At 40.1% G+C, this 13,459-nt stretch overlaps 1 protein-coding gene across 3 annotated transcripts in view; it reads right to left on the minus strand.

The window, feature by feature from the left end:
- CMSS1 (cms1 ribosomal small subunit homolog) overlaps positions 1–13,459 on the minus strand; it is a 223,505-nt gene that overhangs the window by 15,725 nt on the left and 194,321 nt on the right. For all 3 annotated transcript variants that reach the window (XM_031060798.1, XM_031060799.1, XM_031060800.1), the window contains exons 2-3: positions 5,150–5,250; positions 428–499 (exon numbers count right to left, since the gene is read on the minus strand). In XM_031060798.1, coding sequence (XP_030916658.1) covers positions 428–499; positions 5,150–5,250 — 173 coding nt within the window. The remainder of the gene's footprint in view (positions 1–427; positions 500–5,149; positions 5,251–13,459) is intronic.

Consider the following 13,459-nt stretch of genomic DNA (forward strand, 5'->3'; position numbering starts at 1 on the left):
CCATCCACAAAATACTAAAAACCCCAAAACTTAAATTTCTCACCAAGTGACACACCTACACTACTCTCTATAATCTACTGCACACTTTTGTGGATTCTAGTCTATCCTGAAGTCCAGGAAACTTTCTCCATGAATGAGGGTCAAAGTCAGTGCTCCCCTGGGGGTCAGGACGCCCCAGAGCAGACAGAGAAATATTCCCAGTGCCCTGGGTTTCCACAACAACCCTTGAGTGGAACACAGACATAATGCCACAGGTAAGGTTGGGAACAGGTATCTCAAGTAAGGTTTAAAAATTAGGAATTTTCCTTCTTCTCTAAAAGAGGCTGCAATATTATGACCACATTACTTCTCATCACCCCATTCTGCATCTTGTAGCAGCATACAAACCCACTGGCCAGACCCCAAACACACTCTGGGACACTCATACCTTCTTCCTCCTCTTTGCCTTCACAGCACTCTCTTGCTTTTCTTCAGGTTGACTTAAAAAACACTCTGTAGGCTGCAAAACACATTAAAAAATAAGGTAAGAAAAAAAAGTCACCAAAGGAAGGCAAAGGAGGTAAGAGGAGATACAGAAACGATAATGCTGGGCTAGGAAAAAACAATTAAAACTGACCTTCCCCACCCATAGAAGGAATCAAATCCTTACCGTTATATGTATATAAAGTAGTTTTGGAACTGAGATTGCTGTTGCAACCAAGAGAGGGAATAAAAGAAGAGAAAATTGAAGTATTCAGGGTGTAGTCATAATTCCATAAAATGGTGAAAAGCAGGTTTTAATACATTAAAAAAAATTAAGGAGGAAAACATGAACAAAATCTACCACTAAATTTATATTTTTTATCTCTCCTATTGAGAATGATAATTTTTCTAAACTTTGCCAGTGGTGTTCTAAAATAACTGGGTCTGAGGTGAGCATCCAGACAGTAAAAATAACATGGAACTGGGCAAGATTAATTAGAAACAATCATGCTCTGAAGTTCTTTCTACACTTGTAATACAAAATGTAGGAAAACGTTACAGATGTGTCCTACCCCATTCTTGCTTTGACTTTTCATGGGAGGCAGGGTCAAATACACGCAAGAAAAATACATGGTGCTATCATTAACCCTCTTTTGTGCCTGAGTGAACAGGCTGAATTGGTCCATTTGTACCAGAGTCCCTGCTCACATAATCCAGGGCTAGGATTTGACTGTAACCACCTAAAATTGTCCAAAACAGAGGAAGCAAGGCACAGACCTCTTTTGTTATGAGTGTAGCAATTCTCTTTTCTTTTGCCTTCTTAGGGCCTTCTACCTAATGGAAGTGTAGATTTATCTACATAGAAAGGCTTTGGAACTTAATAAGTGACTTCATGAAGAGCAATGGGAAAATAGGCTGAGCTGCAGGAAAATGCTCCACACCATGATGATGCATTTGGCTGCAAAACTTGCTCTTGTGAGAAAATGTGGAGAAGACTCATCACATGGAGCATTAAAAAGCTCAGGAACAGCAAATCCAGCACTCCTCCCTGGGGAAAGCATGAAGGAAAAGTATCTACAGGAAAGTTAGCCTAGCTGAAAGCCAGAGAAGCTGCTCCTTTGCTGCCTTGGGAAGGCAGGTTCAGTCAGGCCAAGAGGGACAAAGGAAAGCAAAGAGGAGTTCAGAGTATCTGGGCCTTTCTGAGCCCTCCTTGCACTACCCCACCTTAGCAGGAGGACACTTCATGGCAACTGGTGCTAAATGACCCAACCCAGCACACTCCTGCCTGTCCAAGCACACTCTCACAGCCTTATCACAGAAGCATGTTTTGAGGTTTAGTTGTTTATATTATGCCTTCATTTTTCTTTTCCTCCCCACTCCCCTTGCTAAATCAGCTATTAAAACAGGTAACCACCATGCTCAACACAAATAAATGACCTCTTACTCTCTGTGCTGTGATGCACCCCCGGCCACTGCCCTTGCCAAGGTGGGAGTATTGTACAGCAGTGGCTCTGAAACCGGTTAAGGATTGAAATGAAACTTAGGAATTACCAGAGAAGGTTTGGCTGGGGACTTGCTACAGCTAGCAAAGCACTCTAAAGCTACAGCTGGAATGTAACACAGCCTGCATCAAAACCCATGAGAAGTTGTGATAGGGATTATATCTTGCCTCAAAACCAGAAATCTGTCCCTGTGATTTTCTCAGCTATAAACAAAGATTATCTTCAATAGAAATGAAGGGAATGACTGCAAGTGGAAACTCACTTTAATTAACAAAATTCTTCCAGAGTTAATATAAGGTTTTTTTACTTTATTTTTGGTTTGTTGCTATTTTAAAAATCTCTGTCCTGACTCTGATTCAAGTGTTTTTAAACCACCACCATACGTTTCTTCATTCCTATCCCTACCATTAGCATTCCCAGACATTGAGACTGAAACAGAGCTACCCTCTACTCTACTCTTACACATCCCAGCTGTCCAGAGATACTTAAAGGCCATTAGCCAGGTGTTTTAATAATAAATTTTATGTTCAACATCATATTTTATGCAGAGAACACGCCTTTGCATTGCTTCAGTCAAGGGCTACCTACAAGCAATCAAAAAGTCAGAGAAGGGCCAACCTGAAACTCTGTCCTCCAGTAGAGCTGGATGGTTCCCTATCCCAGTGGTGCTTCCAGCATACTGAAAAATGCCACTCATCCACTTTGGGCCCATTTCTCCCTTCTTATACATCATGAACTGCTTTACATAACTCTGCAAACACTCCCAACTTGTATCTGTATGAGCAAAGAATGAAATGCGCCACACAGCTGAAAAAATTGCTCTGAAAGAAAAAACTTCTCACTGCTAAGCCTTCATTCAAATATTTGAAAGTACCACCAAATGCCATGACTTCTTTTTTGAAGGCAGTATGCAACCCTTTCTTTCAACAGCCACAGAAAAAGCAGGCAACAAAAGCACACAGCAGGCTTGTAGTCAAAGCCTTGCTTCCTTAGAGAGAAGCATGTTAAGTCTCAAAATTGCCTCCTCTCCACTGCATATATATATTTAGGCATATATATATATATTATGCCAAAATTATTAGCCCAGCAATAGGAAATCCATGTTATTCAGACATTAAAAATAGTGACATAAAAAGAGAAATTTTGTGGTGGTGAATGGCTGTAAACTTACAGGTCTTTGATGATCTGCATCTAAAATATTTCAGCATCTGATCTATCCTGAACTTCTGACCCCTATCCAAGCATTAGTTGCCTACCTACTCATGCAATAGCTCTTTGCATGCCACCCTTAAGAAAAGGTCATTTCCATGCTTTTCTCATGTGAGACACAAAGCAGACAACCACTGTTTTTTTGACACTGCTCCCTCGTGCTCTGTGTTTTTATGCTCTTTTTACATGGAAATTCTTAAAATGCAGAAAACAGGAAATTTGTGCCGAGACCAGTGATTTATGAACTAAAATGTCATAAATTCCTTGTTTGTTAATCATACACAGAGCATAAAATATTTCCTGTATTATATTTCTAACCTGCTTTTTTTCTTTACACGTTGCCAAAGTGATGGGAAATTCAAATGCAGAGTGAAAACAGTCTTGCATGTGTGTGAAAGTTTACATTCCAGGTCAACCACATACTCTGACTTTTGGGGTTTGTGACAAAGTAAACACATCACTGCATCACTCAGACTGGAGAGAGATCACTCATTTCTCTGTAAGCCTGAGCACAGCCTGCAGACATGGAACATGGATGCTCATAACTGTGCTGGGTTGTCTCGCGACAGGCTCTGAGGTGCCAAGTCCATTGCAGAACAACTTCCAGCCTCTGAATAAGGCAGCATGAGTAAAATGGGTTATGTTATTTGCACCAGAACTACAAAACCACCAGCTGTCCATAAATAAGTGATTTGGTATGTCTAAAAGACAGGCAATAACCCATCCATGACTCTGAGCTCCCATGAAGCGTTTCCCTCTTGCAGTTTCACATCTAAACATCGAATTACCTGATTCCAACATGCAGGCTGATATTCTTTATATGACAGAAAGAGCAGTGGTAGGTGTTCTGCTACAGCTGAGCAGTGCCAGGCTACCTTGGTAAGTAACTTGTGTTGGCTATCCTTTCTAAGGCTCTCATAAAAAAGGTCAAGCAACCCTTCCAAACAAAGTGTCTTAACCTACTTCTAAATGCCTAAGTGAAAATGGTGATAAAAGGTGGCTCCATAAGAATTCTCACTCCTCAGCATCTGACCCCCTGGCAGAGCGTGTACGAAGGCACTTCAGCTTTCTCCTGTATTGCTTGATTCTCTTTCCTAATCAAAACATTGATCTCATTCAGATATTTGGATCACTTCACCTTTGGTCTCTTTGGAAAGACATCCAAAAGCATAGTGACTGCTACCACGTTGTTTACACTTCTCTGTTACAAAAAAAGAACATCCCTGCAAATGGCTTTCACTTGGGCAGTTGCCTAGGCATTACAGAGTGAATTTACTATTGACCCAGGGGTCAAAATTGATATCCATAACCTCATGGAGAGAGAGCTTCCAATGTAATTTTAGCTCTCTGACAGCCACTCAGTCAATTCTCCTGGGTGGTATGAGGAAGGCAGAACAAATTTACCTTAAAACAAGAAACTTTGTAATATCAGCCAACCTCTAGATGACTTTTTCCCTCAAACTGGGGTGATGCTGATGTTCCTTGGCATACTCCATGTAATGCTGAACAACACAGTTCCTCTTGGCATTAAATGAAGGTTTTAGCAGTGCAAGGGTAAGAAAACATCAGTCTATGAAGACCTAAATTCTTTTTCACTTGGACCTTGAACTGGGGACATGCTTGGGTAGATAATCTGTATAACAAGTAAATATGGCTTTCCAGACTTGTGTGTGCAGGGAAAGGGGAAAAATTGCAGGTGAGGATACTCAGTAGCACCATCCAGGCCTGCACCACTGGACAGTTACTTTGTAGGACAGGCCTGGCAACCTCAACTCACACAAAACCAACGTGAAGTTATTGCTGAAATGTACTAGTAGAATGTGATCATTTCCAAATAAGGCAACAGAATTTTAAAAAAACCCAAAAACTGAACAGATCAGAGAGAATGAAGAAAACTGTCCCTTTACTGAAAAAAAAGGACATTATGTTTCCCTATGCATTATCATTGTTGTGATACAATTAGTTAATTTACAGACCTGCTTTCTTTTCTTTTTCACAGCAGGCTTGGAATCTGAATCTTGATGTGTTGCTGTCCTGTTTTCACTTGCTTTTTCAATAGCTTCATCATCTGAAGGATCTAATAAGAAACAAAGAAGAGTTCTTGTTACTGTTTTTCAAATCCATCTAGCCATCTTTGCATTCAAAAACAGGTGTAAAATCTCTAGCTGAAAGGTTGTCACCATAATACAATCTCATTATTGGCAATAAATACAGCTGTAACAAATGCATTCTTCTTGCTAAGTTTGCTGATACTTCTTCCAAAATAAAGTTATTTCCTCCTACTAAAACAAGTCTTGCAGATGAAGGAAAAAAGATCCAAGCAAAAACATACAAAAATGCATGAAATCCCCATTCCAAGCTCCCAAATGCCTTACTGACACACATTAAAGAGGAAAAATTACACGACAGGTATAATGTTCTATTGTATAAAAAATATGCACACTTCCTGCAAGTACATTTTAATTGTGTCTCTTACTTCAGCAATAATTAGACAAAGGCACCACTCCCAAACTTTAAGCAGAACGTCCACAAGACTAAAACACACTGATGTTTTAAAAGACAACTAATTAAATTCAGGTGTCTCTACTCATTCTCTTCTTCTTCTCTTTTATCTACAGAGTGACTTGGGGGAAAAATAAATGCACAACAACAGCTCCCTCCAACAGTGTTATAATAGTGCTTTAGATGTATTCAAATACAGACTTCTACTGGGGACTGAGTTACTTCCCTGATTATAGCCAGAAGCGTTTTCATCCATCAAACTGAATTAATTCAGCTTCTGTAATTGGAATATATCTGCCCAACAGGTATTCAGTCATTATTGCAATCTCCTGTATTCCAAAGTTGTAAATTCACAGCTTCAAGATTAAGTTATTTATTTTGAAAAGAAAGGAATAGAAGGATTTCTTAAGCATCACCTGAAGTATAGATTATATAAATATATCTGTGCATCACTAACTGTGAATAGAGTAAACTGATGGCCAGAGAACATGAGAGAGAGAGAGAAAATCAGTTATAGCTGGTATTTACAAATTCCATGTTGAAATAGCTATTGACTGAAAAAAAGTAAGTGAAAGTATACATGAGAAATATGCAAAAGAATTTAAGTGAAAGGTAAGTAAAGGGATGAAAGAGGGGAGGGAAGAACCTCTATTAATCCACAAATGTACCATTATATATTATGTGGCAATAAGGCAGTGGCTTTAAAAATCCTAATGTGACAGAATGGGTAACAAAATGGGTACATATTTATTCCTAGAAAGACACCATCTCATAATCTTCACTCCTTTTTCCCACCTTGAAAAGCCTGTGTAACAGTCAACACCCTAAAGTTGGGGTCCGACAGTTCTTAGGAGTTCAAGAAAGTTTAGGAAGTTGAAAGATAGTAAAGAAAATCAGTGAATGTTTTAGCAGGTTGGATGCCATTTGTCATGAAATCTTACTTGGTATAGACTAGATTCTTGGCAAACCACAAGAGCTTTAGAAAGAGAGCAGCAACTGAGAAGAAAATTTGTTTTCTGTTCAGTAAGAGACTAAGTGACTCCCAAGTGAAGAGGGTAGATAAATATGTTAATGAACTTAATTAAAACCAAAATAAATGCCATGGAAGAAATGACAGGACTTGTTTGTATCTCAATATAGAATGAAGTCATTCTGAAATCTTAAAATAGGAATTCACCAAGCTCTAGAGCAAATGCAGGAATGTGTGCAGCAAGTGAACATCACAGCTCAGCTGACCTGTCTTTTTCTCTCCCCTTGCAGGCACAGCCTCAATCAGAGCTGAATGGACTGTGGCCACATGAGTGCAAGAGCCCGGGCAGAAATGATGTGCCTAGTCCTGTACAGTCAACACGTGGCAGCAGGTGAACAGGGAAACAAAGAAAGCTCAAAGTTTGTTGGACAAAGCTTTTCCTTACATTACAGAGCAAATATCTTTCTCTCAAGGATGTCCAAGTGCTCCTGTACCATTGTTCCAGATTGCAAGGCAACATGTATTCTATTACCATCTGTAGGGCAGTTGTCTTTCGTCAAGTGGGCAGTTTTCCTTATCTCTCTCTGAGTGATCACAATCACTCCTCCCTCGGGAGGGGACATCTGCTGATAACAGGCTATTGAATGTCACTGCATGACTGATAAGAACTATAACATCCCATTGTGAGATGCTCCGCCCAGAGGGAGGAGCCAAGAATTACTACCCAGATATAATCTGTAGATTCTGGAACACCAGCATGGCTTTTCCACTGGGTTCCCAGAGGAACAGCTGCCTCTTCCAATCTTCAGAGGAAGACTACATCTTTCTACAGGATCCCTGCTCCAGCAGAACCACACCTGACACTCCAGGAGCACTGCAGCCACATTTCCAATTAGACTGCTACCAACACCCTGACCAACAGGGTGTCAGGTTGAGTTCTGACTGTCAGTGTTGTTCTAGTGTACTGCATTGTTTATTTTATCCTTTTATTTTCTTCCCTATTAAAGAACTGTTATTTCCTGCTCCCATATTTTTTGCCTGAGAGCCCCTTAATTTAAAATTTATAGCAATTCAGAGGGGTGGGGAGGGTTTATATTTTCCATTTCAGGGGAGGCTCCTGCCTTCCTTAGCAGACTCCTGTCTTTCCAAACCGAGACAACCATATGGCTGTCCCTGCACAGCAGCAGATCTTTCCTGCCTATTCCTTTCCAAAGTCACTGAGCATTTATGTCCCCCAGCCACTATGGAATCTCAGAGATAACACTTCATTAGAAGAAGCTGAAAAATCACATCATTCATCGTACTCCAGAAAGTTCAAAAGGTGTCTTGGCAATTCAGTGTTACCACTGGCCATTACCATGGCCTTGTTGCCCTGTGGATCACCCTTTCTCTGGCAAATTTATTTTGCTGTATCTTGGTAGAGCAGCTTCTGTATTTAAGGGATCCATTGCTGACTTCTGTCTCACTTTCCCTGACTCCAGAGATACTGAAAGAGCGACCAACTTTAAGAGTGACACACCAGTTCCACACCCCTGAGGTCTTGGACACACTGCACTGAAGCAGGCTGTGGAGAGATGATACAAATGAAGTACATCAAAGAAATCAGAACCTCTTCATCCCTCTCGCTCACTGCACTTGAGCCCCAAACACCCACTCCAAAATGAATTTGTGCATGTTTCACTGAACTGAACTGCTGTGTGAGCTCTTTCCAATGTGCCACATTGAAAAGAAATTAGAATCGCATCAAATAGATTCAGGGGAAGCTGCCTGTGATCTGCAAGCATTCCTTCTGAAATCCCACTTGGCATGCTCTGAAAGGCAAACAGGAGTTGTGTAAGTCTTAAATAACCTCTTCTCTTTCTCACAACTGATAGACATGCTGCTAGCAATAGCAATCTAAAACTGGACAAATGGTTTCCATGATCTGAAATAGCCTGACAATGTACCACCTGTTCACTGCTCATTTGAGTTTTGGACAGCACTTCATGGTGCAATGTCCTCTGCTCTCAGCAAGAAGCGAGAGACAAGGGCACAGACTCAGACTCAACAAACATCGGTTCAAATCTGAGCATCTTTCTGCAGTATCTTTATTTCATACAACTAGAGGACTTTCTATCTACTCCAGAAACAATCACCCATGTCCCAGTCAGGACAGCAGCTCGTCTCAAGCTGTAATTGTTTGTGACACCATGTCAGCTCCTGTGATGACAGGAACATTTTGTTGCAGGCATCAAAGTACCACAAGCCAGACTCTGCCAACCATGCTCACATTAAACTGTGTACCTTTCTCTGCAAATAGTTACCTTGATGTCAGCGGGGTTACTCACAAAATAAATCATAACTTGATGCAAATCTATGCAGAAGCTCAGAGATCACAAGCATGTCTGTAACAGACCAGCACTGTTTGCCCTGCTTTGAGGTGTTGAGCTTCCCAGGAGACCTCTCTCTGCCAGAACAAGAGAATTCACAAATCCTTCCTAAATAATAAGCTGGTGAAAATGCAGAACCTAACTGATTAATACAAAGTTGACTTTCATCTGGCTTGAGGTGCAAAGGAGCGGGCAGGCAGGCGCTGACAGGACACACTGCTTGCAGGGTGATGCTGTGGAGCACAGCAATTCTCTGCCTCTGCTTCCCTGAGACTTACACCACTTACACAGCCACAAGGTCATCCAAGGCATCTGAACAGTCACAAAATGCTCTCAATATAGAAAAATAAATGGGAATTCCACAACTCTCCACGTGTTTTGCTTTGGTATTACATCAGCAGCATGGCACATATTAACAGGCTTCCCAGTCATGAAGTATTTATATTTGACCTTATTTTGAAGCATGCAAAACTGGAAAAAAGCCATTTATGCTTCACACACACACACACACACACACACACACATATAAAGACTTCTTCATTTATATCAATCACTGTTTAAAATCATCCAGTGTACTGGTTTCTAACTTCTTTCAAATTTAGTACTAACATATGCATGTAGTCTAAGCACATCAATATGTGTACTAATTATACACATGTAAACACTCCTATTAATACATACACATCTGCATGTTTATACACATTCATATAAAAAGTACAGAGATATTTAGATAATTTAACAGGTTCCCTTTAATAATCACCTTTATTAACTAATATATTCACAACGAATTCATATTTTTTCATTATTTACTATGGTATTTTTAAAGGCAAACAAGACCTTAATGATATAGGATGAAATGACATGTGCTTTGATGTCAATGCAATTTTGTTCATACAAAATAGCTGGTACATACAAATTTGCATTTGCTAGGCTGATTCACTGTTTCTGAGACTTTTGACCTTCACATGCCACTTTTCTACTGTGAAATTATTAACATAGGAGTTATAATGATGACATAAATAATTAATTCCTGTAAGAACCAAGGCTGACTGAAAAAGCAAAACTCTTCTAGGCAGGACACTTTCTAATGCCCCAAAATAAACAAAAAGTTATGACTGAAAATAATTTTAAAATTCTTTGGGAAATGCAGCTTGTGGTTCAAGCTGGCCTACCACTGAAATAAAGATAAATGCAGCTCACAGAAATTATGCCAGCCGTGGGAAGCCTGTTACAAGACAGGAATATGAAGAAAACAAAAGGAGCTTTTTGAGGGAGGGAGGAGGCAAGGTTCTTAGAACTCTTCATAATGTAGGAACAACCAACATGTAATTAAAAAGAAAACTTGGAATAGAAATATGTTGTTTTGCATACATACGGAAAGATAAATGAGAGAATAATTTCTGTTAGGTTTTGTTGGTTGTGTTTTTTGGGTTTTTTTTGGTTTTTGTTTGGTTTTTTTTTTGGTTTTTTTTTTTTTTTGTTGTTGTTGTTTTGGTTTTTTTTTTTTTTTTTGGTTTTGGTTTTGGTTTTGGTTTTGGTTTTTTTTTCTGGAGCTAAGCAAGATCAGGCTTGATTGGAGTCCAAAAGGCTCCCAGTGACAGAGACCAGTACAAGACAAGTTCAGTTCTTACCACTAAATTATTCTCTGTGACAAGATTTGAAGGGAACCTGTTTTACATGCCCAGAAGGGAGAATCCCTCAACTTTTATTTGATGTATCTGCCTGCAATCAGACATATTCTGGGTCAGAAATCCCTGTTTTTTTCCCTTATGCTTTCATCAGGGCTATGTATCAGTACTAAACTAGAATTATATGAGAACAAAGTTTGTACAAAATTTATTATGCCCCCCCACCCCCTTTTCCCTTTCTGATTTCCATCCTTCTCTGCCTGTTCTAAAACTATCTCATATCTGAAATCAGATTTTAAATAAAGCCTCTGTCCGCTAATTTTTAATAGGAAGTTCAGTATACTGTGGAAACAGGTTTTGTATTTGTTATGCTCTCTTTTTAGTTTCAGATATGTTACAGGAAATTACGTGCTTGTCATGATTCTGCAGGTGGGTATAGTTCAGTTTGGGTGTGCTATGATGGATTAATTTCAGGCGGATTTGTAACTGATATTTTTATTTACTGGTTGATTAAATTGTACTGATCTGTGTTCATTAATCTGAGGCAAAATATTTACAGTTCTCCCACCTCTAAATTCAGTAGATTGAAACACATTTGATGCCAGTTAAAATGCCAAGTGTGTTGGGCACATCTTGAGACTTTTCTTAATTGCCATTTTTCTTTGCAAGGAAGGGAGAAGAGGGGCAGAGAAAAAAAATTCTGAGACTTCCTTATTATTCTCAGTTTTGCTATTAAAAACTGGCCTCAATCTTCAGTGGATCAGATTAAGTAATCTCAAGGTCAATGCAACTACTTGGAACTTTTCTCACTGCATCTCTCCTGCACGTCCCATCAGGTACACACAGTGCAAGGTCAATTAAATTTCTGCAAAATGTAACAGCTGTCAGCAAAATTGGCTCCCAAGTCCCTGTTCATCCTTGCTCAGCTGAGAGGGCTCCTGTTGCCAGCAGAGTTGTGCTGACCACAGTAGCTGGGCTAAAAGTGGCAATGACAGTATTTTACAGCACACCCCTTCTCCTGGAGGCAGCAGAGAACACAGGGCTCAGGTCCTGCCTCGCTGCCCACCAGTACCCAAACAACAGAGGAGCTCTTGTAAATGCAGCAGGCCTGGCTGGTGGGCTGGTTAACTAAGAAAAAAGGATTAACATACTTCCCTGACAAAAGGGAAAGGTTCTGCATAGCAGTGGGAGAAGGACGTACAGAATTCAGCATTTCACACAGTCCAAACTTAAATTACTCAGCTGTGTGTCAGCAGCACAGCTAACCACAAAAGGAGGATCTCTTTCATGTCTACCAGGTCAATCCTCCCTAAATTCCCTCTCTGTAGGCAGTGGATAGCTTTGATTTTCCCTGGGTAATAATAGCTCAGATACCCTGGAGCCCATGGTGTGAAGCCAGCTGGCCAAGCAATAGCCATGAAGCTCTTTTGGGGACTTCCAGACCACCAAATGGCTAAGAATGCAAATGTTGTTATTAATATGGTTCTTCAGACAAATTGCTGGCTATTTAGCATGGCAATACTTTAGAAATTTCTGGTAAATGAGATAAAAAATGTTAGACACAAAAGCAATCTTTCCTTGGGAAGATCACCACATAACCATTGCATCAAAAATAGCTACGACAGCATCACCATCCTTTTCTTTTCTCAGATTGCTCTGGCTAAATTAGAAAGGGTCCCCTGGCAACTCAAGAAAGATAAGTAATTCTCCCCATCACAGGCATGCATCAAGTGCAGTGAGTGGCACAACTGAGAAATCTAGATGACACATTACAAAAAAAAATAAAAATCCCCAAACAACAAAACATCTCCTTACCTCCTTGACTAAGGATTAGCAAAATAATTTAAAGCAGTAAAATAAGACAAGATCTAGTCTTAGAAATCAATACAAGAACATATTCTCACAAGAAATGAAAAAACAGCATTTAATTGTATCAAAAGATATAATATTACAGCTTAATGGAAAACTTAGGCAATTTTTGCAGTTTAGATTTTGCAAAATGGGCACATGAATCAAATGAAGTGTCTTATTCACAGGGCCTTAAAATATTTGGGTATTTTGACCATTTAGAACTAAAGAGGGAACACTGAATGCACTGGTACCTGTTATTGTCACTAGGAAGCAGAAAGCTGCACAGAAAGCTCTGTAGCAGGTTATTACCAGTTAGCAACCATTCCTCTGACTTTACCAGCCTGCTGCAACAGAGACACAGCTGCCTCTCTGCTCAGGCTGAGACAACCTCCACAGGAATTACACATGGAGCCAGTGCTCCATCATCCCAAACCATGCACAGACCCCCTGGTCTGGGTAGTTTTGCCTTCCAATCCCTACAAACTAAGGAGACCCTTCCCAAAACAGGTGCATTCCAGCACAGCAGGAAGTTTTGATGTCTCCAAGGATGCCTCAAACTGCAGACTTTACCTGCCAAGGTATTTGGAAAAAGATATTTCCAAGTGTGCTTGGGGGACACACCTGAGGGACAAACAGTGTGGGACTCAGCACAAACAGACACAGTTCTATCAAAGATTCAAAGGAGCTTCAGCTTTGTCCCCACAGGTAACATTCAGATAAATATAAACATAAACTTCTTCACACTCCAGCCAGGCTAAGCCTGTGCCAAGCCACTCTGTAGGAATTCCTGTAACAGCTCCTAAGGACTGGCAAAAGCTTGTACTAAAGTCAAAGATAACATTCTTCTGGAAATGCAAATCCTTTCCTGGGGCAGTTTGAAAGGCATATCTAGCACAAACAACTATTTTTGCCCAATAAATCCTGTGACAGGATATTCAGTTTAGGTTACACTTCTTTACCCTGATG

The sequence above is a fragment of the Geospiza fortis genome, unplaced genomic scaffold (genome assembly GCF_000277835.1).
Source record: "Geospiza fortis unplaced genomic scaffold, GeoFor_1.0 scaffold131, whole genome shotgun sequence".
NCBI lineage: Eukaryota > Metazoa > Chordata > Aves > Passeriformes > Thraupidae > Geospiza > Geospiza fortis.